The 26348-nt window shown below is 37.4% G+C and overlaps 2 protein-coding genes across 3 annotated transcripts in view; one reads left to right on the top strand and one right to left on the bottom strand.

The window, feature by feature from the left end:
* ghrhra (growth hormone releasing hormone receptor a) overlaps nucleotides 1–7063 on the top strand; it is a 48239-nt gene extending 41176 nt beyond the window's left edge. Inside the window, exon 13 of the mRNA XM_085389696.1 lies at nucleotides 52–7063. Within this exon, the coding sequence (XP_085245822.1) occupies nucleotides 52–198 (147 nt within the window). The 3' untranslated portion in view covers nucleotides 199–7063. The remainder of the gene's footprint in view (nucleotides 1–51) is intronic.
* A 41-nt stretch (nucleotides 7064–7104) lies between these two features.
* LOC146647940 (pituitary adenylate cyclase-activating polypeptide type I receptor-like) overlaps nucleotides 7105–26348 on the bottom strand; it is a 32736-nt gene continuing 13492 nt past the window's right edge. Inside the window, exons 4-15 of one of the 2 annotated variants that reach the window (XM_085389693.1) lie at nucleotides 22854–22964; nucleotides 22658–22758; nucleotides 22476–22573; nucleotides 20811–20943; nucleotides 19398–19551; nucleotides 17415–17475; nucleotides 16302–16371; nucleotides 15909–16000; nucleotides 15141–15224; nucleotides 13191–13320; nucleotides 11652–11693; nucleotides 7105–10278 (exon numbers count right to left, since the gene is read on the bottom strand). In XM_085389693.1, the coding sequence (XP_085245819.1) occupies nucleotides 10075–10278; nucleotides 11652–11693; nucleotides 13191–13320; nucleotides 15141–15224; nucleotides 15909–16000; nucleotides 16302–16371; nucleotides 17415–17475; nucleotides 19398–19551; nucleotides 20811–20943; nucleotides 22476–22573; nucleotides 22658–22758; nucleotides 22854–22964 (1280 nt within the window). In that variant the 3' untranslated portion in view covers nucleotides 7105–10074. The remainder of the gene's footprint in view (nucleotides 10279–11651; nucleotides 11694–13190; nucleotides 13321–15140; nucleotides 15225–15908; nucleotides 16001–16301; nucleotides 16372–17414; nucleotides 17476–19397; nucleotides 19552–20810; nucleotides 20944–22475; nucleotides 22574–22657; nucleotides 22759–22853; nucleotides 22965–26348) is intronic. The other variant, XM_085389694.1, reaches the window with a different exon arrangement.

The following is a 26348-nucleotide window of genomic DNA, read 5'->3' as shown; positions in this document are numbered from 1 at the left end:
AACAAAAAGCCTAGGCATCTGTAACTTTCTGCAATTTCTATTTGTTTGCAGGTCCAAACAGAGCTGCGGAGGTGGCTGTGGAAGTGCCACAATCAAAGTCATCTCACACCAGCTAAGAGAAGCATCACTCAGATCACAATTCGGACTCATGGGGGGCTCGGGCTGCCTGCTTCTAGTGGCAACATCTCTTCTGTATGATTTCAGAGATCATTAATGAAGAAAATGTTTCACAAAGGAAAAGGAAGGGGAAAAATGAATCAGTCCTTGGAGCTGAACATGCTGATGACATTAATTCAACAACCCCTCTCTAAGAACAGGTTACCAGAATGAGCACAGGTGAGTGAGGAGGAAATGTATCAGGATGCATTATACTGATTTCAGAAGCAGTTGTGGCTGCAGTTTAAGGATGGTACAGCACACATTTCTCATTTGAAACACAGCGTGCTCTTTCTTGGACCGTCTCCGATGGTGGTTGATTTGTAGGGATGTCACGGTGCCACAGAGGAAAGAGGAAAACCTGGGGACAGAGCTGGCCCTGAGTTAATGACTGAGCAAAAATGTTGTGGAATCATATTTAGCATTTGCAGACACATGACGACAAACCTCAGATGTTAATTTGTCTGCCATTTTGAGTGTGTGAGCATGGTGACATTGCAGTAATAATGCTAATAATAATGCTAATAGTAATGCTAATAATGATACTAACAGCAATGTTAATAATAATAACAACAATGATTATTTTATTTAAAAAATGCAGTTACAAAATTCCTAGTTTGGATGAAACAGGATGTAATGTACAAGTCCAAACACAGGCAAATATCTTACAGTACATTCACTCCTGCATACACACATTAGAAGAACAAGAACCAAAAATAATGGGAAAAGACTAAGGAAATGTTATACTATAAAAAATTAGGTTTTAACTGTCATATAAGACAAACCACAGATTCAACTGACCTGACAGTATATGACAGGGTTACCTCCAGTAGAAACAGAACTGGACAGAAGGGGAGTATGGTGTCACAGTGAGGAAATGCGTGGAAAAGCAGTTGGTTCTGCAGCAGGAGGAGTGTAGAGAAGCTAAGTGCTTAGCTTGTGTAGTGATGACAGATGAGAACTCCATGGTTAGCTCATCCTTTTTCTCCAGTTCCTGCTTTACCTGGCGGAGGTCATCTTTTAACTGTGTGTATGCTGGCAGGCAGTGTCAAGACACTGTCATAATAGTGCTTAACAGCTGTTGAAGGTAGCAAGCACTTAGCAAGCAGGCTGAAAACAAAACAAGGAGCTAGGCTAACACTGACCCCACCTAATAAAGCCACCAAACCAGGTTTCAGGAAAGGTGTCAAGTTGCAGCGGTGACAGTAACACAGTAGCAAATTGATCAAAAGGAAATTACTAAATCCACCAAAACACAAAATTCAAGAAAAACTGGCCTAGAGGCCAGTCAATAACTACCTGGCAATTACCAGTTAGAAGGAAAAAAGTTTATTTCCCAACGAGTTAAAAGTGTTTGCTGGAGGTTAAACAGGCCTATAGACAGGTCAGTAACCACCTAGCAACCCCCAGTTTCTAGGGAAAAATGTGTATTCCCCAACCTTGTGATTGCTTTCGCTGCTAGCATGCTGCTATGGTCATCATTTGAATGAAAGTGATTTGTCTACAGACGTTGTCTAGTTAACCCCTTTTTCCATTAATACCTACTCGGATTGACTCACCACGACTCGCCCACGTCTTGACTCGGATCGACTGGTTTTCCATTACAACTGAGTACCACCTAATGTGCATGGTCATTGTTATAGAAACGGGGCGGAGCGTTGATAAATACACGGTTAATGTATGAAATGAATGCTACAACAAAGGTGGACATCGAGGCAAGAATATACCTGCTGTTCAGTCTGTGGCTTTTCATCAGACTTGGGGACCATGGCATTGTTTTTTGTAGCCATTTCCCCTCGTTACCAGGTTTCAAAATAAGTGTTTTTGATTTTCGTGAATGGGATGCTATCATGACTCATTGAGCGATGCCCCTGACTAGCCAATTGGCGGCATGCAGTCTGACCACGTCACATTTTAGCAAAAGCTCGGTTCACTATGAACCCTGGCCAAGCAGGTACTATGTTAGTACCTGGTCCAGATACTATGAACTAAGAGAAGACCCTGAAAACCGTGGTGAACCATGGCAAGTCGATCCGAGTAGGGTTTTTATCTCAAGTAAAAACTGTGAAAAAAAGTGGCGACTGTGTGTCTGCAAAGTATAAGTTGTGCCTTTTAAAAAATGTGGGCTGCAGTGCTGAAGCTCCTTGTTTAGACATAGAAATAGACTGTATTTATCCCACACTGGGGAAATTCATATTGTACAGCTGTACAATGGTCAGCAAGAGAAGTGAATTAGAGACGTATTAGAGAAAAAAAAATCTTTGCTTTCAATTACACCCAACAGCCTCCAGGAACCACTAATGACCAGTTGTCAAGTGATGGGTGTTTTTCATCATTATGGAAGACAACTTTTGAGCAATGGGCTCATGACATGAGAAACCTCAATAGAGACAGCTGTGGAAACACTGGATTTGGGAAATCGCTAACATATGTGAAATAGTTCTGTGCAGCAAGCAGCAGGAGCAGTCTATGCTGGAAACTTTTGAAGGACCACTCTGGAGTTGTGCGTGCTTGCTCACTTAGCATTTCACTGACTGAAATATATATGTTATGTATATCTATATATAATTTTTTAAAGTACTGCGATCCAGAGAGTCCAGGACAAGCATTTTGCATTGCCATTAATTGGTACATCATGTTTTAACTTATTGGTTTGATGATGAGCCATTGGATTTGTGAATATTTATTTGCTGCTTTCCACATATTTATGGTGTTGTCAGATGTGATAAATCATGAGCATTTGATGTACTAGTTGCACTTAAAGAAATACCAAATTATTAAAAGAGTGCCTGGCATTTACATAATACAATGTCATAAAATGGTTGTGTTTAACAACACTGGGCTGGTTACCCACACTGACAATGGTCCAAAGTTACAGCACAATAAAACATAGCACCTCTTATTTGTGCATTCAAGTGCTCCTCAGGTGGTCCAATTTTTGGAGTTTGGAAGTCATTTTTCAGAGTTCTGTGTGTTCATGTGCTTTTACAACACTTCCTCACCCCAGGGTGTCAAATTATGCCTTTCTGTGAGATGTGCCTGGGGTTGCAGAGATGCACAAGATGTCTTTTCAGACTTTCTGTGTTGTTGTTCCGACCTCAGGGGACGTTCACGTGATTTTTCTAGTCAGTATATAAATTTTATAGTAGGTGTGCACACAAATACGTATTGAGAATTGTACAACCATTAAGCCTTTGCATTTGTAATTATGTAATTATTTTAAGCAGCAGTTTGTTAGATTTGCTCACCATAAAGACTGGGAACAGCTTGCTTAATTATATTTCCTAAAGTAATAGTTCATCCAGCATCTCTGAAGTTAAGTTTGGTTTAACTTCATATGCTGCATCTCAGCCCTGCACTTTTTAAGTCTTTATATTCAGCAAAGCTGCAGACACATTAGTGTACAAAAATATTTCACTATACAAGATCTTTAACACAAAGATAGTACCAGATTAACTACACACAATTGACATCAAACACTGTAACAGTGTACCCGTGCATGTAATGCACAGTAATAGATGAACATTTGTGGTTTTAAAAGTATTCAGTGTTTACTTTTTCCATCTAAGAATAGGATTTCCTTTCTATCAGAATTTTAACCAGGACCTAAGAAAAGCACATTTTCTCCTTTCCCCAAATACAATGTTGGACCTGAAGCCAAACCTCACCTTCCTCAGACCCTCTTTATTCCTCAGACCTAAAAATTATGCCTATAGGCCCTACTTGCTCGATTCATAATGAATGTAAAACACTTCCGGTTGTCGCAGCTGATATCTCAGTGATCCTACTGAGCCCATCTATCCCCCCTTCTATTGGCCTAATAAGTAGATACAACTTGTATAATAATATTTTATTTTATGTGTATATGAATTAGTATAATATATGTTATACAATATACACAAGAAGCTATACTCAATAAAATGGGATGAAACTTTTATCGAATAGAATAATTTATAAATCGTAGGAAATGTAAAATATAGAAAACTGTGAAATATAACATTAAGCTTTGGTGGTTCTCCTCATGACATGGTACTCCAATGAGGGTAACAGTTTAATGCTGCTGAGAGCAAACGTTTTCTTTTTTGGCTTGAATAAACACAATTGCCCACAATAACTGGTAAGAAATATTTTCTGTGTCTTGGATTTGACTTTTGCTTGAACAAATTCTGCAGTCATAAACTGAAAGCCAACTTGTTTTAAATAAAATGTTTTTTTAGATAAATTATTTTATTTTAAACTCTTTTTTAAATTACTTTTAAATCCCGTATGGAGCAGAGGACCAAAACTGGTCTTGAACGCGTATGTCCAAAAACCCCTTAGAATAATAATAATAATTAACATTTATTAACAAGCACCCAGGATTATCTGTTAAATCTATCAAAGTCGTACAGTTAATGTTTTAGGATAGTTTTTCCAAAGTGGACCCCTCAGGTTACTTTAGCGCAGACACCAACAAAGATTGTTACTCACACTGGGTGCAATCCCCCGCAATAAAGTTATACGTGTAGTGCAAAAATCCTGTTCTTCTCCACAGTTGTGACTTTCACACCATGGGTGTGACTGTCATGGTGATTTTGGACTCTTAATGATTTCTTTGATCGGTTCTTTTTCCAGGATGGAGTGATTGTACAGCATGCATCTTTAATGACTTTAAAAAAACAAGAACAAGAAGCAAGAATTAGGCGCACAAGTTTTAAGCTATTTTGGATTTTCTCTAATATACACAGAGTCAAAAGTACATATTCAGGATCTAAAATGTCCTTTGACTTGATAAAGCAAAGACATATTAACTTCTCATCGGTAATCATAATTGACTACAACTGGTAGTTTCTCTTTTTCTTTGTTTGATTGACCGATACTCAGAACAATGGTAAAGTCCAAGGAACAATGAAGCTCTAAAAAGAAGAACGTTTGAGCCATTTTTAAACATCTGCAAATTCTGAGATCATCAGTTCAAACAACTGTACATAAGTACAAGTTATTTGTATGTGTCACCGCTTTGCCAAGATCTGATAAGGCATTCAGGAACAACCCAGGAACCACAAAAGCTCAAGCCTGGAAACTGCTGAAACACCAGCGTCACTGTTCACAGTGGGTCCAGTATTACATTGCCTTAGCCTGATTAGGCACTGATCAAGAAAGAAGCCCCTATTCCAAAATCGCTGCCTTCAAGCTTGGCTGAAATTTGCAGTTGCACATATAGACAAGCAACTTGTCTTCTGGGGAAAAAGTTTTACGGTCAGATGGGATAAAGATTGAGCTATTTGGCTCCGACAGCACGAGGTATGTTTGGAGGAGCATGGTGGTGGTGCTCTTGGACTGTTATGCTGTCAGTGATACTAGTACATTCAACAAAGTGTTTAGAATAATGGAGTGCTACCTCCATATTCTTCAACATCACCTGAGATCAACAGCCCGAAGCTTGGACGTAATTGGGTGTTCTAACAGGACAATCATCCTAAACTTGGATCTGGTTTTGGAATGAATATAGCAGGCTAACATTAAGCTTGTGGAATGACCTTTTTAAAAGCCTTGGCTTCGACCCTGTTGAAAATTTGTGGACTATACTTAAAGCCAAGTGATGCCAGGAAACCAACGAATTTAAATGAACTCTACCAATTCTGTATTTAATCAAATATTAGTGGCGATGTAGCTTATACGTGTACTTTTGACCTTGTGTGGATAATTCTTATTTTTTTAAAGTCATTAAAGATGGATACTGTACAATCATTTCATCCTGGAAAAAGAACAATTCAAAGAAATTATTAAAAGCCCCAAATTGCCATGACATTCACACCCATGTGTATGTAAACTTCTTACACCGATAGTAAATGTAAGTAAATCTTCCATCTTTGAATAATGAATCACACTCTTTGCAAATACAACAACTTACCACCGATAAGTTTATTTTGCAGTCAATTTTACACAACTGGAGACATGAATGTTGGACACCAGAACGCTTGTTACACATGGCACACTGTCACAGGTAGAACCTTTGATGAAAGTTCATAGATATTTTTTCTTCATTAAACTGAGAATTTACATATATTTAAATGCTTGTCATTACATACACATGCATACAGATTACAGTCTCCAACTTTCAAACACAGATGCACACACACACACACGCACACACACACACACACACACACACACTGAAAACTGGTACATAAAGAAATGTACAAAATCACAGCCACAAACACTGCAGGTCTTAGTCAAGAGGTCCACCTGTGTGCCAAAAGTATGCATACATGATAAAGAAAAGACATCATTTGTACACTATGGCAAATTTATAGCAGGCAACATTTAAGAGCAGCTGAGCGACAACGGTACATTCAATTCATTGGCAATCAAGACTTAACACACAATCAAAACATCATAAAACCGGCTCAACAAGCACAACCGCCAAAGTAACAGCATCTTAGCACAGAGATATGCCACATAGAATAACTACAGTCAAAATATTTTTTTAATCAGTTTTAGAAACACTCATTTACTTTTTTTTTTTTTTTTTTGCAGAAAGTTAAATGAGATTGATGCTAAAAATGCTGGCAAAAAGACAAGATATTAGCTTGCTGTCCAGGTAGCTTATTTAGCTAAGGGGAGGGGGGGTTTCTCTTCTAGTAAAAAAAGTCACTTCCAGGTAGTAGAAATCTACTAGGTATGGGAAACAGCCTTTTAGGTTTATTCATAAATTATATATATTGTATTTTTGGTATGGGTATAAAATAGGGAGTTAAATGAGGATCAGAGGCTAGCTGTTTCCCTAATCACTGGATATAGCTTCTTTTTCTAGCATACAGATATAAGCGTGTTATCACGCTATTATATATCTCTATATATAATATTAAAAAAAATTATCAGGGTTTCTCTTTGATACATTCGTTTGTTATAATAATTCTAAAATAAATGCAAGAAGAGGTTTATGAAAAGCAGTGTGGTCTCTTTTAGCCAAAATTTAGCTAAAAGCTACAATGCTCAGTTTTCCTCTAGCTAGTGCTAAGAATCAAAACAAATTCTCCAGATTTCCTCTAATCTCACAGTATGGTTAAAAACTGACACAGTTCACAGTTCACTAAAGTGAAGGGGAGGAATTTGAGATATGACATGACAGAAAAACACATATCTCTACATTGAAAAAACAAAACAATGTTAATTTAAGTTTTATTATGGACATCAAAATGTTGGGCTTGTCACAAAAACAGATGTAGAAAAAGAATAAAAATATGGCATATAAGCATCTCTACCCCCTATCCTACATTTCTAAACATGAGCAAAACAGTGCCTGTCAAAACTGTCCACTCTCCTTAACATTTTACTGCCACCCTGTGGTAGACAAATACACAGCACGGAAATGAGCAAGGAGTCATTTTTACTCTTCTTTTTTTCACATACAGTAACAGCTTTGAGACATGGTCGTTTACATCTGAGCTGTTTAACACTCAGAGTGACGGCTGGTGATAGAAACACTTAAGCAGCAGCAGAGTGTTTGTGTTTAAAGTCACACTCTCTTACACACTTTGTGTTTTATCTGTTGCATTTGTTCCACCTCTAAAAATCTATTTGAATAAAATCACGTCCCCTGTCTGTTGTCCTCACTCTACTGTCCACAAGCTGCAAAGATGATGCATTTGATATAATGTTACTTTTCAGAGGTTGCATCTGCTTCTTGTGTTTTTTGTCTTTCTCTAGAGTGAGAGACTTTGCTATGCATCTCCCACTCTCACTTCTTATGACACTACATTTATGGCACTTAGACCAAGAACACCACATCACTCAAAATAATGAAATCATACATTAGAACCACAACTATGTTTTATGCACAAAAAAGCATGTATACTGTACATATAGTCACTTTACATGGCACCATTTCATGGAAAATAAATATACATCCTTATCTGTAAAGTATCATCAATTCATTGTTCAAAGATACTACATTCTTAGAATCCAACTATGATGGTACATAAAATAAATATGGTGAAAAAACTATTTTTGTTTACATCATTTCACATTTTATTCTATTAAATAATTTTCCCACTTGTACAATTATTGTTTCTCAGTCTGTTTTTTGCACAAACAAAACAGAAAAATGAGCAAAAATCAGCGATTGTCAAGAGCTGTCACATTAAAGCCTTTAATGTTGACTGTTACACCACTTGTTTTTTTGTTTTGTTTTGAAGCCATTTATCTTTCACATTGCTGCTAAAATGAGTGTTGTAGATACATCATGGCTGTAAACCAAGAGATAAATAAAATAAATAAAAATTATGGAAAACTACACAGCAGGACTCTTTTTACACTGTGTTAATAAACTGACAATGATGAGAAATTCACTAATAAAGTTTTGAGACACACAATGGAAAAAGCATATTTTCTTCAATCTACACTGAAATCCACCACTCTGTACATTCTTTGAAATGACTCGCTGCACCTTTAGATTACCTGTAAAAATGTAAAAATGATAGCTATTTGTGACCGACTAGGCACTTTGGAATATGAGCGTAGGATGGTTAAAATTAGAGTAGGAACAATTTATTATGGCACAATGGTCTCAAGCTTGGAGGAAAGAGATCAAGAGACAATGAAATCTGTTATGTTCAAGAGCATGTTGACAGTGGGAATCTTTCCCCTACAATAAAACGATGTACATTTAAACTCATGGCACTATGAAGAGCTTTGGGTGAAAGCATCCACTATATGGCACGTGTACTGTTTATGTTCACAGTTTGCAAAAAAAATCTGTCTGAAAAGGGAAAAGGGGACTCGAGCTCCACTAGTAGAGCAGCTAAAGGCTCTAGTTGGTTCAGATAGTAGACCAGTGGTTCCCAACCTTTCTGATCTGTAACCGCTTAAAACAAAACTAAGTCAACTCACAACCCATCATCACACTCTGTGAGGACAGGCTGCTTATTTTAAGCATCAAGATGAGGAACTAGAAGGAAAAACAAACCAATATTAATGTCCACATTATGGCTAACATCTCACAGTCCCTCTAATTCAATCTAATCTTGGGATTCCCAAGGTTGGGAAACACTGTTCGTTCACATCTCTTTTATATATACTGTATGTGTTTTTATTTTTCATTTCATACAAAAAATAGTCCAGACTAGAGTGGGCAGGATCTTCTGGGTCCTCTGGATATGGGATGTAGTCTACAGATCTGGGCTCCAGTTCCTTTTATTTGAAAAGGTCATAACAATACTGCGTTATCCTAAATAAAGAAATTCTGATCTAGACACTAAAAGTCACTATTTACACAATCCATGAGTTGTTTTTTTTTCTTTATATATAAGTTATATTTTGACATACTCTGTACTTACGGCTGAAAGTAGAAAATGTTTAAATTCAAGACAAAACATTTAAACAATGAGCATTTTTTACAAGCAAGGCGAACGTTTGGTTGATAATTAACTTTGGGCTGTAATGAAATCCAGTCAGGCAACCAGTTTGGCACTTTGAAGCACATTTACTTTACACCAACAGCCAAATATGACCCCATACTTTATGTCAAGCTATTTATTTCTTAAAATGTATTATTATTATTATTTTAATAGTGTCTCTTGTGGCACCATCTCCTATCTGAATGTAAATAAAACAATAAAAGGGGGAAATATTATATAAAGAGAGTTTAAATCAATAAAATGTAATTTAAGTTGTGCAAAAATATTCATTTTAAGTCATTAATCATATAAATTGCAACCTAAAGTAGTCTAAGGTAGTGAGATAAATTAAATATATTACTTCAATATTAAATGATAAAGACATAAAATCTCCAGTAAATGTTTTCAGAAAGATTAATTTTCTAAAGGTGAATTAACTACATGCAAGAGGTTTGAGGGGCCACTTTGGTCTGCTCTGGTTGGTCTGATGTAGGTAAGTGGAACGGCACCTTGAAGTTGATTCTAGCAAATCAGATGCTCAGGTCGGGAGGCTGATGTTGGCATTCTCCGCCAGCGGGCTCGACATGCGTATCTGCGAGCTGCTCTTGCTGAGGATCGACAGTTGAGTCCCGCCGTTCACTCCACTGCTGGCCAACGAAGGATGCCTCTGCTGCTTCAGGTCCACAGCAAAGTACCGGTTCACCGTCCAGCTGCGCCATTTCCTCTTGATCTCCGATTGCACCTTCAGGGAGAAACTTCACAAGGTCATTTTTAATGTACTTTAAGCTGTACCAGCTCCACGAAAAGGTACAGTAAAGGTGAGGTTTTTAGAAAGAAGAGTTTCCTAATGTGATCTAGAGCGTTCGAAAGACATGCACGCATGCCAACTTTTTGGGATTTGGGACTGTAATATAACATGGCTTTTATAATAGATAATAATTCCAACGTTTTATGTATCAGGACATAGTATTAAAAAAAATCTGGTTCTTAGCAGGTATTAAAATTAAGTAAATATGAATAATGGAGAAGTTGTGTATGAAAAACTATCTATACCTTTTCCCCTTCCTGAGGAATTAACAGGGTAAGTAGAAGTGAGGTACTGATAATTGAATGACCTTAATTATCTGATAACCAGCAAGTGTGAGCACCTCTATAAAAAGACTTATTTTGACTTTTCAGGTTCTTGTGTTTTCCAGAGACAGACATTGGCAACCAACTTAAATAAGCAATTGTTGCTGCTGCTCAATCTGGAAAGAGTTATAAGGTCAACAAACTCAAGTCCATCATTCTACAGTGAGAAAAAATATTCAAAAGTGGAAAACAACCAAGACAATATCCCAATGTCTGACCATGCAGTGCTCAGAGAAACTGCAAAACCCCCAAGACCCAGCATATCTCTCTTTATGGATCTCAGCATGTTAAATGTTAAAGATCATGACAGTACTATCAGAAAATTATAATAAATATGGCCTGTTTCAAAGAGTTGTGAAGAGGAAGCCTCAGTTTAGTTTTTGCAAAACTGCATCTGAACAAACCAAAAGACATCTGGAACAAAGTGGAGTGTGTGTTCTTGATCATCTGTATTCAAATAATTTTCGAACCTGGTAAGGACAATATTTTTTTTATTATGTCCTGATATATAAAACGTTAGAACTGAAACACTTTTTAAGATTCTTATTTAAAATTACTTTATTTTTTAAATTATAGCTGATCTGGGGAAAATATGGAAAAAGGTCATCAGTTCTCAGAAGGCACACTTTTTTCAACACTGGCCAGCAACTAATGCTTTACATAAATATAAAATAACTCATTAGATTTTTAATATTTCTTACACTATATGATTAAACAGACAGATTGCTTCTGCATCACTTGCAGATGCTTCATGGGAGAAGTTATACTATCTGTCCTCATATTTGCTTACAACTAATGTATATTACAACTAATTGTATATTATACAAAATTTATTAAATGGTGATAAAATTTATATTAAGTTATATTAATTTGGGTAGGATTATAAGCACAGAGATTCATCCTGAAATTGCAAGCACAAGAACTATTATAAAAAATACTATGAAGAAGTGAGCGTGTATATGAATAAATAAGGGGGAAGCTTACCTCTCCATTGAGGAAACAGTAGAGGACAGCCACCACAAAACCCTGAGGAGGAGGATGGAGAGAAAATTGAAAGAGAAATGAGAGAAAATTTGCTCGAGATTCAGTTTAATCTAACTGTGGTAATATATACATTTAATATAATCAAGCAACACTTATGACAGCTGTGCTATATATGTATAGCACTGATGTTATAAGCACTGTAAGAGAAAAGAAAGAGGAAAACTGACTTCTGCTTTTGCTGTGCACAACGTACAGGTCTCTTCAGTATTTGGGATGTTAAATGTATATCAAAGTACATTATTTGGAAAAATTGGCCACCAGCAGTTAGTTTTACCTACAACTAATGGTTATATTTACATCTACCATTTTGTAAGTGACCAGGCTGATAAGACATATCTGCCACAGATACCTGTCTCTGTCAGTTTACTGCCAGCTAAGGTGACCAAGGCCTAACAAAATGCATGACAAAAAGCCATAATTTGTAAAAAAGAAAATGAACAAAACCATTATAAGGTTTGGCATTTTATCTTTCTCATCAAATAAATACTATACGCATAAAATAAATGTTCAACTGTTCCTGAGAAGGAGCACTTCCTGGATTCAAACTGCTTCTGTTTAAGGTGTTCTTTGAAAAGGATAAACATACGCTAAATCCTCAAAGAACTCCAAGGCACTTTCTTTTCCAATAAAATTTAAAATGCCTTCTCAAGTCACCCTTTGATGACTTTGCACAAAATAAATCAAATGCAAATGAAGGTAAAGGGTTAACCTGCACTAGGAAGATGATGACAGCCGTGCCTGCTTTTCGTTAGAAAAAGGACAGACTTAGAAAAGCCTATCATGAACTCTCAACTTTAGAAAAATAGAGCCAGTGAAATTGTGGACCATTGTATCTACATGTAGCTTTACTTTAACAAAAACAATTGTCTATAAATGTGTTCCTCAGTGTGCTGTCAAAAATGTAAAAACACAAAAGAAATTGACTACCTAGCATGTTAGCTGATCACCCCCTAATGGCATCTTATTGGATGAAACAAACAAAATAATTTAAGTGAGTCACTGAAGATATTTTAGTCTTTTTTTCATCATTACTGATGCTGATCTTTCACTGATAAACACATTTCCTCCTGGCATCGGAGACAATATAGAATAATTGTTTCCATCTATTTTATCCTTTTATAAATCCAGTTTAATTGCTGCAGGGCTCATTTTAACGGCATTGTGTTTAACTGCATGTAGCTTTATAGCATTAATTTGTTATTCTTACTGCTTAATGTGCTGCCCAATATTACTTTCACAGTTTCACAACTGCTTCCAGTAAAAAGGCTTTATGGGGTATGTACTTAGCTCCTCTTCACTTTTCATAGCTGTTGATAATGACTGCAGAAGATAACTTTTGGATATTACTAAAACTCTCCTTAAGATTCTGCTGTATCTTCTATATTCAAATGATTTATTGTCCCATTACGTTCACTCATTCATCATCTGGGATCTCTTCTTTAAGTAAAACTGGATGATGAAGGAGCTGCAGGAGCGTACCTGGAAGGATCCAAGGCCCAGCTCGAACACAAGCCTCTCCCTCTTACTGACATCTTCAGGTGAGAAGGCGAACACGGTGTAGTGAATACCAAAGAGAGGGATGAGCAGGAGGGTGGAGCGTGCCAGACGCCTGAACAAACAACAACAAATAGTTTAATGAGATTGAGTGAGACACAAATCAAAGTTGTTTTAATGTAGATTTACTGGAGCTGGTCAGGTGACGCTAGAGATGCATTGCTGATGTAATGCTGTGCCACATTTCACTACTATACTGTTTCTTAAATGTTTCATTAAGCTGCAAATTTATATATTGATATATTAAAAATATATTAAAATTTATATATTAATATAATAATATATCAATCCTCAGCTTTGTATAAAAAAAGAGGATTTAATAAATACTTAAAGTGTTCGAGGTAAAGGCTGGTGGTATTCTGTATTTTTCTTAATGTCAACAAACCCACTGAAAAGACCAAAACCAACAACAAACTGCTTTGTTGTAGTCTAAAGCCCCTCATTTCTAGCCAGTATATATAAAAAAAGATCAATGATGTTCTCCTGTTTTTAGATGAACTTTTTTTTTAACAAGCACTACAGTTTATTTTCAGTTTCACATACACGGTCATGCATAAATAAATATTCTAAATCACCTAAAAATTGTACTGCTTAGCCCAGTTTTAGCGACTAAAAATCAGCATAGCCCAGCTGTTTAAGCTCTATAATATTAGGTCAGAAGTAGTTGACTGGATTTGTTGACAGTCAGAAAAATAAAATAGCACCACACATCCATTCTTAACTTTACGATTGAGGTTTATTTTAATGTATCAGTTCTTTTTAGGTCAAGACACCGGCAAGAACGCACTCAACTGCCGCTGTGTTTGATACTTTATGGCAGTCACATAAAGCTGTGTCATTACACTGTGGCGTGTATGATGGAACACTGGCTGACGCACAATATCAACGGCACAATGCAGACAAACACTTGGTGGACACAAATGTGCAAAACAGTGGTTTCTACAGTGCGGTCCAGTGTCGCCAGGGGTCCTTATGAAATAGTTTCACAACTAGAGTTTGACTCGTTTTCTTGCTGAGAGTTACAGGAGAAGGTCACCTGTTTATCTGTCCACTTAGTGTGACGCTAGCTTAGCACCTAAAGTGGGAATAGAGAAAGTGCACACTGTAAAAAGAAATCTCTAAAAATATATGTGATGTTTTGAAATGCAGAAATTTTCTACATACTGTTTTTTCTTAATATAAACTTACACTATTAAAAAAATATTATTATTTTTAACAGTGCAAGTTCAGGTAACAAACACTTATTTAGATATTTCTGAATCCTCACAGCTTAATATTTAACACATTGTCTATATTTACCTGAATCTAAACTTTTTTTTTTGGCAGTTTATGGATTAAAAGTGTATAGTGAGGTTATACTGTTTACTCTTGTTTAGCTAATAAAAAGGTGTTGGTCATCCAACTCTGAGCAAGAAAACAAGTAAACAATATCCCAAAATGTCAAATTCTTTTAAATGTTTTATCATAATGGAAGGAGATATGCAACTAATAGTAACTATAATAATAAAAAACAGCACCAGAAATATAAATCTAAACAAACAGAAATTAACCGTAAATGAGTCCTTTCATAACTTATTGATTAGAACATTTTCAAAAGCATGAGCACTGATTAGATTTGTTCTGTTTTGTGAGTGAGGTAATGCATTGACAATTAAAAACCCCTAAAACTTTAAGAGCCCCTGGTGTAAGATACACACACACACACACACACACACACACACACACACACACACACACACACACACACACATGCAGTGAACAGAAGACAGAAACTGACACACACACACGGACGCACGCACGTACACACGCACACACACACACACACACACACACACACACACACACACACACACACACACACACACACACACTTACAGTGTGATGGTGGATAACTCTGACATCCTGCACGAATGCTGAACGGCCTGTGTGGGCTCACTGAAGCATTTCTGAGCACAGCTGCTACACAGCACAAAGACAACACACAATACAACAAAGACAATGTCTTTAGGGACACAGACGCACAGTGTCACGCGCACACACATCTCCACACTCGGTCATGCACACTCAGGTCTAAGCTGCAGAAGACAAAAGTATTATCTGCTGGGCCTCCAAAGATACTATCCGATGGGAGGGGAGCAGGAGTGATGTCTGGATACAGTACAACTCCATAATGAGGTTCAAACTTCCTGACACTGGGTTCTACAAATGAATCTAAAATTTAAAAAAAAATAATCTAGGCAGACATGTCAGAGGTTATCACAGAGTATTACAAAAAATGGCTGGATTGACATGTTTGTGACACTCACAAGAGAGAAAATAACCCTTGTGCAACATATGCATTTAATATGTTAGCATCTATAAAAATATCACCCAGCTTTTAATATACAGATGGTACCTTCTGTAGGGTCAGTTGGTTGTAGGTTTTGGTCTTTTTGGTCTTTTGATGCTGGTTTTGGGATTTTTTGACAAGATGAAAAAAAGTAATAGTGCCAGCCTTAACTTAAAATTCTGAATCCTAGCTCTGTGAGTAGCAGGGTTGCAAGATCTAGAAAACTGCAGCAATCAAATTTATTAAAGCATAAATTCTTCATCCAAATTTTGACATTTTTGAACTCACGTTTAACCCCACCGATTGTAACTTACAGGTAAATGCTCGATTCATTTCCTCCGATATCAGGTGACTGCAGCTTCTGGACCAGGATCACGATTATTCCAATGAAGAGGACGAAATTGATCTGACATGAAACAGAAAATATTTTCACTGCGGTCAGTTGAACATTAGGTCTTTCCCTTCTCTGCTTGGTTTTCTTCCTGAGGAAGTAGCAAGCAGAGGTTGCTGGTTGCCTTTAAAACTGGTCTACTCAATCACACGCTTGTCTATAAAAAATTATTTTCCCTTTTGTTTCACACCACATTAGGATAGATAGGATTTAAACTGGGGCCACTGTAAGAAAGCCTTTGACATTTAGCTTTTGCATTTGCAGGTGAGCAAGTTAATAAAAGGAAAACTGAATGAGCAACCAGTAAGTGTCATACCATTATAGATGCCACCACAGGTCCTTTGATCACCCACCAGAGGGCAGTGTTCTCATTCGTATCCCAGCATCTGGAGGCCAACAGTACATTTCAGTAATCATACACCATGCTTCAGACATTAGGTAATGCACAACCTCATAGTTTGCCAAACAATGAGCCAGGTTTCAATTATAATACACCAAATACTCAAATTAGTGAGGAGGATTTAAAATGAAAGGAAAAACTCTCAATAACTGAGAATGAAAAACTGAGTTACAAACTTAGCTTAATACTATCAGATGGTTTTTTGTTTTCTTACACTTGTATTACATCACATATTGTGCTCAAAAATGATGAAAAAGGATGCAATAACCGAGCACTCAACAGAGGCTTAACGTACCCAACAAAGGGAGAAATTTCATAATGGCAAATATTATCAGTATTGTCATCAGTATTTTGCTAATAAGAATGGCTAAAACTTCTCATGTAAACATCACCAAACCTCTGTCAATATCAGTTACACTGATTACATTAATTATATTGTAAATTTCTTAATGAAAATATATTATTAAAAAATGATTTTAATAAAACTAAAAGAGGTTTTCTGGCCTGTGTGGCTAATAATATGACACCTGTGTTTATATAACAGTCCTGACGGTTCTTTGTGATCGTTAATAAGCAACTAGTTTCACATGGAAAAAGACTTACAGGTGCCAGTGTTCACACATAAAAGAGGCTCCTGCTTAAAGGGCACCAAAAGCAAAAAAAGATAAAAATCATTGTAAAAGTGACCAATATTATAATCTATTGTAACATTATCTGATATTATCAAACAATGTATCTAATAATGTGTAATTATCTAATATAATATAAGAAGACCAGTATTAATGGATACTGAGTTTTACTCCATGGCTCTCGAGCCCTGTTTGAAATGTATTCATAATAAATCAAATATTGGCTGATTCTGAAATCTAGAGCATAACTAATAGTTACTACAAAATCCAATAAATATTGTGTAATATAATGTATAATCTCTGCTTCTAAATTACAGTGGAAAAGGACTGTAAAGCAGCAGAAAGATTATATGCACTTAGTTTCAGTGACTAAAGGTGGGGAAGAGGAGTCCAGACATACCCAGTGTCATGAAAATGGAGCCTCAGAACAGCCCAAACAGTCACACAAATTGTGGGAGTTCCTGTAATCATGAAAAAACAGAAATAAAAACAACAGAAAAAGTAAAACAGAAATAAAATGCACAATGTTAATGTGACTGCCATAGTTGCTACTAGTCAAATCTCGTCTTTAGACATAAACACAGGAATCAAAAGGAATCATCCGATTTCAAAAGGCTATATTTTTAAAGTAATGAACAAATTTAAAATACATGTATATAAAGTTAAGGCACTCAACGTTTTTCCCTCCAGATGCACGGCTTATCTCAAAGCCAAGTCCAAGTCAAATATGTTTTTGCAAACATGTCTGAACAGCCACCGCTGTTGTTACATTACTTACCTGCAACCGCGTGAAACTCACGACTCTTCTCTGTCTAACAATATATGTTTTGATAGTTTTGATAGAACAGCCGTGGAATTAAAGCACTTTGAAATTGGATGATTCTTTCTGATATACCCTGTATCAAAGGCTACAATCACAATCAGATTTGCGTATTTCCCTACTTCAGCTTTGTTTCGCCAATATTTAAAACATTTAATGGCAAATTTCACTAATCTCTCAAAGGCAAACAAACAGCTATAAAAAAGTTTAAACAAGACCTCAAGCAACTGAGAAAGAAAACACCACTTGCTTTAAAAAAAATCTTTTATCAAAACTATACAGTGCAGAAGATATAATAGATAATAAACAAAATTTTAAATGGTAAACAGCACAAAATTTAAAATTCACAATCTGATTAGTAACTCAGCAATGGTCCCCTTTTGCCTAATTAATGTCTTTAATTCTTCACGGGATAAAATTAACAAGGTACTGGAAACGTTCCTCACAGAGACTTTGGTCCATATTGACATGACAGCATAACATTCTCATTCCACCGCATCCCAAAGGTGATCTGTTGGACTGAGAATTGATGACTTTGAGTACAGTGAACTCTTTGTCATGTTCGAAAAACCAGTTTGAATTGATGGAAGAGGCCATCAGAAGATGGCACAGTGGTCATAAAGTGACTGACGTGGTTAGCAGTTTAAACAATGCTCAATTGGTACTAAGGAGCCCCAAAATGTCCTCCCCAGCATAACACCACCAGTAGTGTCAACCGTTGATACAAGGCAGAAAGATCCAAGCTTTCATTTTGTTTACACCAAATTCTGATTCATCCAAATGTAGCAGCAGAAATTGAGACTCATAAAAATGTGAGTTGTTGCTTCCTGTATTTAGCTGACAAGAGAGGTACCCAGTTTGGTCTCTGCTGCTGTAGCCCATCTGCTTCAGGGTTTGATTCAGAGATTCTCTTCTGCATATTAGATTTATAACAACTGCTATTTGTTGTCTTCCCATCAGCTCAAAGCAGATTGGCAAATTTTCTCTGACCTCTGGCATCAACACGGCTTTTCTTTAGCTCAGTGGATATTTTCTTGTCTTTTTTCAAAAACATTCTCTGTGAACCATCTAGAGCAGCGGTCCCCAACCCCCGGGCCTCGGACCGGTACCGGTCCGTGAGTCGTTTGGTACCGGGCCGCAAGAGTTCAGGCTCAGGTGTGAAATGTATGGTTTTCAGGGTTTTTGTCGGTTTTCAGCGTTATTTTGTTATCTTTTTGATCGTTAACTCGGTTTTCACGTGTGTTATGAATAAATCTTTTTTTCTGTACCGGTACTAGTTTTATTTTGTTGTATTTATCCGCGACACATTAAAGGCCGGTCCGTGAAAATATTGTTGGGTATAAACCGGTCTGTGGCGCAAAAAAGGTTGGAGACCGCTGATCTAGAGGTGGAGTATAGGAAAATCCCAACAAATGAGCTAGATAGATATTAAATATTTGCACTAACAAGCTGTTAAACAGGAATATATAGTAAAAGGAATATAATAGTAATAAAATGGCCAGTCATGTAAATTAGTCACCACTTTATGGCAATAATGATAATCAAGCAAAAATGTCTACTTACCCCACCCAACAATGGTATACCAGTAGAAGTAGCGTCTCTCGGGAAAGAAAGTCTCCACCAGCAGAGTGAAGAGATACAGACCTTCAATGAACAGCCAGAAATAGTTGGACATGACACAGTAATGGAAGAAAACCATCACTGCTTTACATGCCACCTGCATATGAAGACACGTTAGGAGATAAGTTGTGATTACCTATCTGTATGAAACAATTATTATCTTAGAAGATTCTGTACCAATATTAATCTAAACAAGAAAAATAATCTTCAAAATTTCAGTGAAGTTAATTATGATAATCTTGTTTCTTCTTCTCTAAACAGAAAAGTTGTGTTTAAATGGTCAATGGTTATTTATTCAAAAGCAATAGACCCCAAATGTCAGAGTGACATTATCCATGTAAACAACAAGGCGACAGCGCACCGCACAGGACGGTAATAACCCTAAATATTTAGCACGACCCGATGAGCTAATATGCAAATGATCTCCCCCAGCACCTACATGCCAGGCGAAGTGTCATGTGATGACACTGTGTTAATGACTAAAGTCCATATACACTGTGGGGTCAACCAATTACAGGACTGATCTGATTCTCTGTACTGCCATGACAATGACCTGTGATCACCATGGCAACAGTGGTAAAGTGTTTGATTTCAGAAAAAAAAAGAAACGGGAAAAAAAGGGCAAAGTAGCCATTGATATGTTAATAAGACTCTAGCAGAAGATTTCCACTGGTCTTGCTAAAGCCATTAGCGCATCTAATTAGGTTTATTTATCATGGCTGCTTAACAATAGTGAACAATGTATTCTTATCAGACAAAGGCTAAGAGCTTGTTCTGCATTTGTAATCAGGGAGTATTAGTCATCTAATAGCATGTTTGCTTTTTGTAAAATTTGCATCTGATTGAAGTTCTTTCAAAGGTGAACGGCAAACAGGAAACGCTGGAGGAGACGTATTTCTCAGGCGTTCTCGAGCTCTCGCTGTATCTCAAACAAAACAAGCCTGGCCATATTTTTTTATGCCCATTTTCTTTATAACCTGATTGGCTGGATTTTGGTGGTACACCCGATAAACCAGGACATGTATTTTACTGACTCTAGTGTCCACTTATTTTGTCAGAGCAGGGACTGTTTAGAATATTAAAGGCTTCAGCTTAAAACAATTGGCTTTAAATTAAAATTAATGATCTAATTAACCTTGGAAACTGAAAACTACCAATTTTCCATTAATCACTAAAACAGCAGTCACAATTGCTTCCTCTGGAAGTGATTAACACCATCAGCAGCAGGTGAAGTTTGTATTATGATGCCGACATATATATATATATATATATATATATATATATATACATATATATATATATATATATATATATATATATATATATATATATATATATATGGTTGTTGTTACTGACTGTGTCCACGAAGCAATGGTCGCTGTCTTCCTGAGCGTACAACACGCCGTCCTTGATGAAGACTGAGATGGCTCTCAAAATGAAGGACACAAACAGATTCATGTGAATAAAGTTCCTGGTGCAGTGGAGCTTCCTGGAGAGATGAGAAAGGACATATACACATCTTTATCTTGTCTTTACATCTGTGCTCTGTTTAACCCTTCCAGCTCCGCGATGATTTAGAAATTACCACATGAAACCTTGTGGAATTCAATCTGAAAGCCTGTTCTTGCAACTTTAACTAAAAATCCCTGAATGTGCCGTGTTTGCAAACTTAAAAATGCTGACGAGCCTTGCTCTAATAACAGATAAGGGCTGGTCCCTGAACAGGGACCTCTAAGATAGAAACATGTTAAAGCTGCAACTGGATATTATTGGTGTCTTTGAACCTTAAGATTTATGGTGGGGTGGCCTTAAAACAACCACTGCCACACCCATCTGGTGGTGCATTAGGGAGGTTTAGGTCTGACAGTTTCCCACACACACACTGGGCATTTGTGTAGCAATAAGAAAGTAAAGAGAATTTTGCATTTTCCTCTTAAGCTTAAGGTTTTACTTTATGAATAACTAAACACAATCCAATAAATGCCTTTCAGAATAAACTGTCTATAAAATGCGCATCATTACCCTTCCATGATTCCAAGCTTTTAGTCAGTGAGTAAAAACAGGGTGAATTTTAAAGACTCTGTCATTAAGCCCGTCATTGAAACTAAAGGTATAGAGCCAGAACCTAAAGAATCTAAAGATATTTATTTTCAATGAATATACATAAATATAATGATTTATATAATGATCAAAGCTTCTAGTAATAATTGATCAAAGTACAATATTCTTCTCCTGTTGGACTAATGATATAGATTTTTGCTTGAATGTTTGAAACAACAAACACACAAAAAAGCTACTTTTGAATAAACTTTGTCACAAACTCAAGTTTGTTATTTAAATAGTTAAAAAAATTGTGAACATATTTTTCCTATCAATGATTGATTTTCTAGTCCATCAAAGTTCCAACCTTTACCTAAAGTCATGGGATCTGAGCAATGACAGAAATAGTGAGGTCACAAATACAATGAAGTGAAATGAGGTTCCTGTGTAGGGTAGCTGGGCCTGAACCTGTCGCATACATGGACAGCTGTGGAGACATCATAGTGACATAATCAGCTCTGTTATACTTCTTTGAAGTCTGCTTGAAATTCACTGCCTAGGGTGCATAGTTGGTGCATTGTAATGTAAAGTCTCCACGGATGAGTCCTAAGAAACCTGGCAGAGACAAGAACATCTGCAATCATCTGCAACATCTGTCACCAGGACCCAAGTGGACTCCAAAATGCTTTTAGCAAAGTCTTAGAGATAAGTGAGGAGCTCGGACATCTGAAGGGAGCTCAGAGCAGAACTGCTGCTTTTCTGTGTTTGAAAGGAGCCAGCTGAAGCGGTCGGGGCATCTGGGTCCATATTGGACACCTTCCTTTGGAGATTTTCAGGGCATGCCAATCTGCTTGAAAGTGTTGCTGGGGTGAAGGACTTCTGGAGATGGATTAGAAATGGATGGATGGATGGATGGATGGATGGATGGATGGATGGATGGATGGATGGATGGATGGATGGATGGATGCTCAGAAAGCTCACCTGAACCTGCAGAGAATAACCATGGCTGTAGTCAGAGACACAAGCGACGTGCTGTAGCCGACTGTGTAGAGGGCTTTGACTGATGCGTAGTATGGATCCTAATGGAGAAAGACAGAGAATGAGTCTGTGTACTTGATATACAGTACATGCCATATGGAATAAAAAGATCCACAAAGCCTTACAAGTTTGGTAGTGTTGTCATAGAAGAAACAGACTTCCGCATAGTGAGGAAAAGGCTCTGACCATCCATATTCAGTACAGTTACGACTGACCTTCCCCATTTCTGCAAATAAAAAAATATGCCTGAATAAAACTGCGCTGAATGAAAAGAAACTTGATGTTCAAATAAGACTATCCGAATATGGTGTTGCCACTCACCATCTTCAGGGACCGTGTAGTCATGAAGGAGCTCCGGACAGTTAACCTCCACAACCTCCCCAACATTGGCCGCTTGCCAGCAGGTAAGATTGTCCCACATCCAATCACATGCTGACAGGCAACGGAAAGGAAACAGAGCAACTAAAATTAAAAAAAAACTAAGAATTCAGGAAAATTTAAATGGTGGTAAAACAGTTCAGTTTCTAAAGATATCTAGCATTTTCTTGGCAAAATGATAAAAACCAAGGAAGCAACTTTCAAATGTTATGACCTCTCTTAACCAATCTCAGATCATTTTATTACCGACCAGTGTTACTACTTGACTAAAACGAGGCATTACCCCTTTGAAGAGTTCTTTCTCCACATGCTCCAGACGGCTCTATTATATTTTCTCAGACACACACATTTTAAAATGAAAACGACGGAATTTGAATGAAAACAACAGAATTTGGGAACAAACAATGGAATTTGAATGATAACAATGGAATTAGAATGAAAACAATGGAATTTGAATGAAAAAAACAGAATTTGAATGAAAACAATGGAAGTTTAAAACAAACAACAGAATTAGAATGAACAGAAAAGAATTTGAATCAAAACAATGGAAATAGAATGAAAACAACAGAATTTGTATGAAAACAACAGAATTAGAAAGAAAACAATGGAATTAAAATGAAAACGACGGAATTAAAATGAAAACAACAGAATTTGAATGAAAACAATGGAAGTTTAAAAGAAAACAACAGAATTAGAATGAAAACAGTGGAACAGAATTTGAATGAAAACAACGGAATTTTAGAACAAACCATGGAATTTGAATGAAAACAATGGAATTTGAATGAAAACAACGGAATTAGAATGAAAACAACGGAATTAGAATGAAAACGACGGAATTTGAATGAAAACAACAGAATTTGAGAACAAACAATGGAATTTGAATGAAAACAATGGAATTTGAATGAAAACAACGGAATTAGAATGAAAACAACGGAATTAGAATGAAAACAACGGAATTAAAATGAAAACGACGGAATTTGAATGAAAACAACAGAATTTGAGAACAAACAATGGAATTTGAATGAAAAGAACAGAATTTGATCAAAAACAAAAGAATTTGCATGAAAAAAACAGAATTACAATGAAAACAACGGAATTTGAATGAAAACAACGGAATTAGAATGAAAACAACGGAATTAGAATGAAAACGACGGAATTTGAATGAAAACAACAGAATTTGAGAACAAACAATGGAATTTGAATGAAAAGAACAGAATTTGATCAAAAACAAAATAATTTGCATAAAAACAACAAAATTAGAACGAAAACAATGGAACAGAATTAGGATGAAAACAACGGAATTAGAATGAAAACAACGGAATGTTACGTTTCGGTGTGTCAGTGTTTTGTTTTTGCATGACTTATGTATTTCCTGCTTTACTTTGAAAGTCTGTGTTATCTTAGTGTGTTCAGTTTACATTTTCCCTGTCTCGTCAGTTCTAATTTGCCCCAGCTGTGTTTCCCTCCTGTGGTCCATTTCCTGATTGCTCCCTCTATGTATTTAAACCCTGTGTTTCAGTGTGTCATGGTCGCGATCTCCCCCGTGTTGTAAATAGTTTGGTGTTTTGTTGTAAATAAATAGTCTGTTGTAAATAGTTGTGAATGGGTTTGTTAATACTTTCGTCATGGGATATTTTCATTTTGGGATTTTGGTGGAGAGCCTTCGTGGTTTTATTTTCCTTATCTTTGTTTTTTTACGTTGCACCCCGGTTGCCTAGGCCGGGGTGTAACATATGGGGGCTCGTCCGGGATCGCTGGAGGGTCCGAAGGAGGGACAGCTTCGGCCTTCTGTCTTCGCTGGAGGGTCCGAGGACCGCTTCAGCCTCCGTCTGTCTTCGCTGGAGGGCCCGGGGACCGCTCCAGCCTTCATCCGCCTTCGCTGGAGGATCCGAGGGACCGCTCCAGCCTTCTGCAGCTGGTGGGCTGCGTGTCTATGTGTGCAGCTAGTGAGCTGCTCGTCTGTCTTCGCTGGAGGATCCGAGGGACCGCTCCAGCCTTCATCCGCCTTCGCTGGAGGATCCGAGGGACCGCTCCAGCCTTCTGCAGCTGGTGGGCTGCGTGTCCGTGTGTGCAGCTGGTGGGCTGCGTGTCCGTGTGTGCAGCTAGTGAGCTGCTCATCCGCCTTCGCTGGAGCGTCCGAGGGACCGCTCCAGCCTTCATCCGCCTCTGCTGGAGGGTCCGGGGGACCGCACCAGCCTTCGTCGTCTGCTGGAGGGTCCGGGGGACCGCACCAGCCTTCGTCGTCTGCTGGAGGGTCCGTGGGACCGCTCCAGCCTCCATCAGCTTCGTCTGCCTTCATCCGCCTTCGCTGGGGGGAGGGTCCGTGGGACCGCCCCAGCCTTTGTCGTCGCTGGAGGGTCCGTGGGACCGCTCCAGCCTTCATCTGCCTTCGCTGGAGGGTCCGAGGGACCGCTCCAGCCTTCGTCGTCTGCTGGAGGGTCAGTGGGACCGCTCCAGCCTCCATCAGCTTCGTCTGCCTTCGTTTCAGCCTTCGTTTGTCTGAATCAAACTTTTCACTTGGGGTTACATGTTTGATTTTTGGGTAGGGGGAAATGTTACGTTTCGGTGTGTCAGTGTTTTGTTTTTGCATGACTTATGTATTTCCTGCTTTACTTTGAAAGTCTGTGTTATCTTAGTGTGTTCAGTTTACATTTTCCCTGTCTCGTCAGTTCTAATTTGCCCCAGCTGTGTTTCCCTCCTGTGGTCCATTTCCTGATTGCTCCCTCTATGTATTTAAACCCTGTGTTTCAGTGTGTCATGGTCGCGATCTCCCCCGTGTTGTAAATAGTTTGGTGTTTTGTTGTAAATAAATAGTCTGTTGTAAATAGTTGTGAATGGGTTTGTTAATACTTTCGTCATGGGATATTTTCGTTTTGGGATTTTGGTGGAGAGCCTTCGTGGTTTTATTTTCCTTATCTTTGTTTTTTTACGTTGCACCCCGGTTGCCTAGGCCGGGGTGTAACAGGAATTTGAATGAAAACAATGGACGTTTAAAAGAAAACAACAGAATTAGAATGAAAACAACAGAATTAAAATGAAAACGACAGAATTTGAATGAAAACAACAGAATTAGAATGTATAGAACAGAGTTTGAATGAAAGCAACAGAATTCTAAAACAAACAATAGAATTTGAATAAAAAGAGTAGAATTTGAATGAAAACAACAGCATTTGAATGAAAACAATGGAATTAAAATGAAAACGACGAAATCTGAATGAAAACAACAGAATTTGAGAACAAACAACAGAATTTGAGAACAAACAATGGAATTTGAATGAAAACGATGGAATTTGAATGAAAACGGAGTTTGAATGAAAACAACGGAATTTCAATGAAATGAACGGAATTAGAATGAAATGAATAGAATTTGAATGAAAACAACGGAATTAGAATGAACAGACCAGAATTTGAATCAAAACAATGGAATTAGAATGAAAA

This window comes from Rhamphochromis longiceps, linkage group LG18 (assembly GCF_057381845.1).
Source record: "Rhamphochromis longiceps isolate RC_006_pf linkage group LG18, R_longiceps_female_GT1.1, whole genome shotgun sequence".
Lineage (NCBI taxonomy): Eukaryota > Metazoa > Chordata > Actinopteri > Cichliformes > Cichlidae > Rhamphochromis > Rhamphochromis longiceps.
Note: the sequence above shows the minus strand (reverse complement) of the source record. Positions and strands in the feature narration are given on the sequence as shown.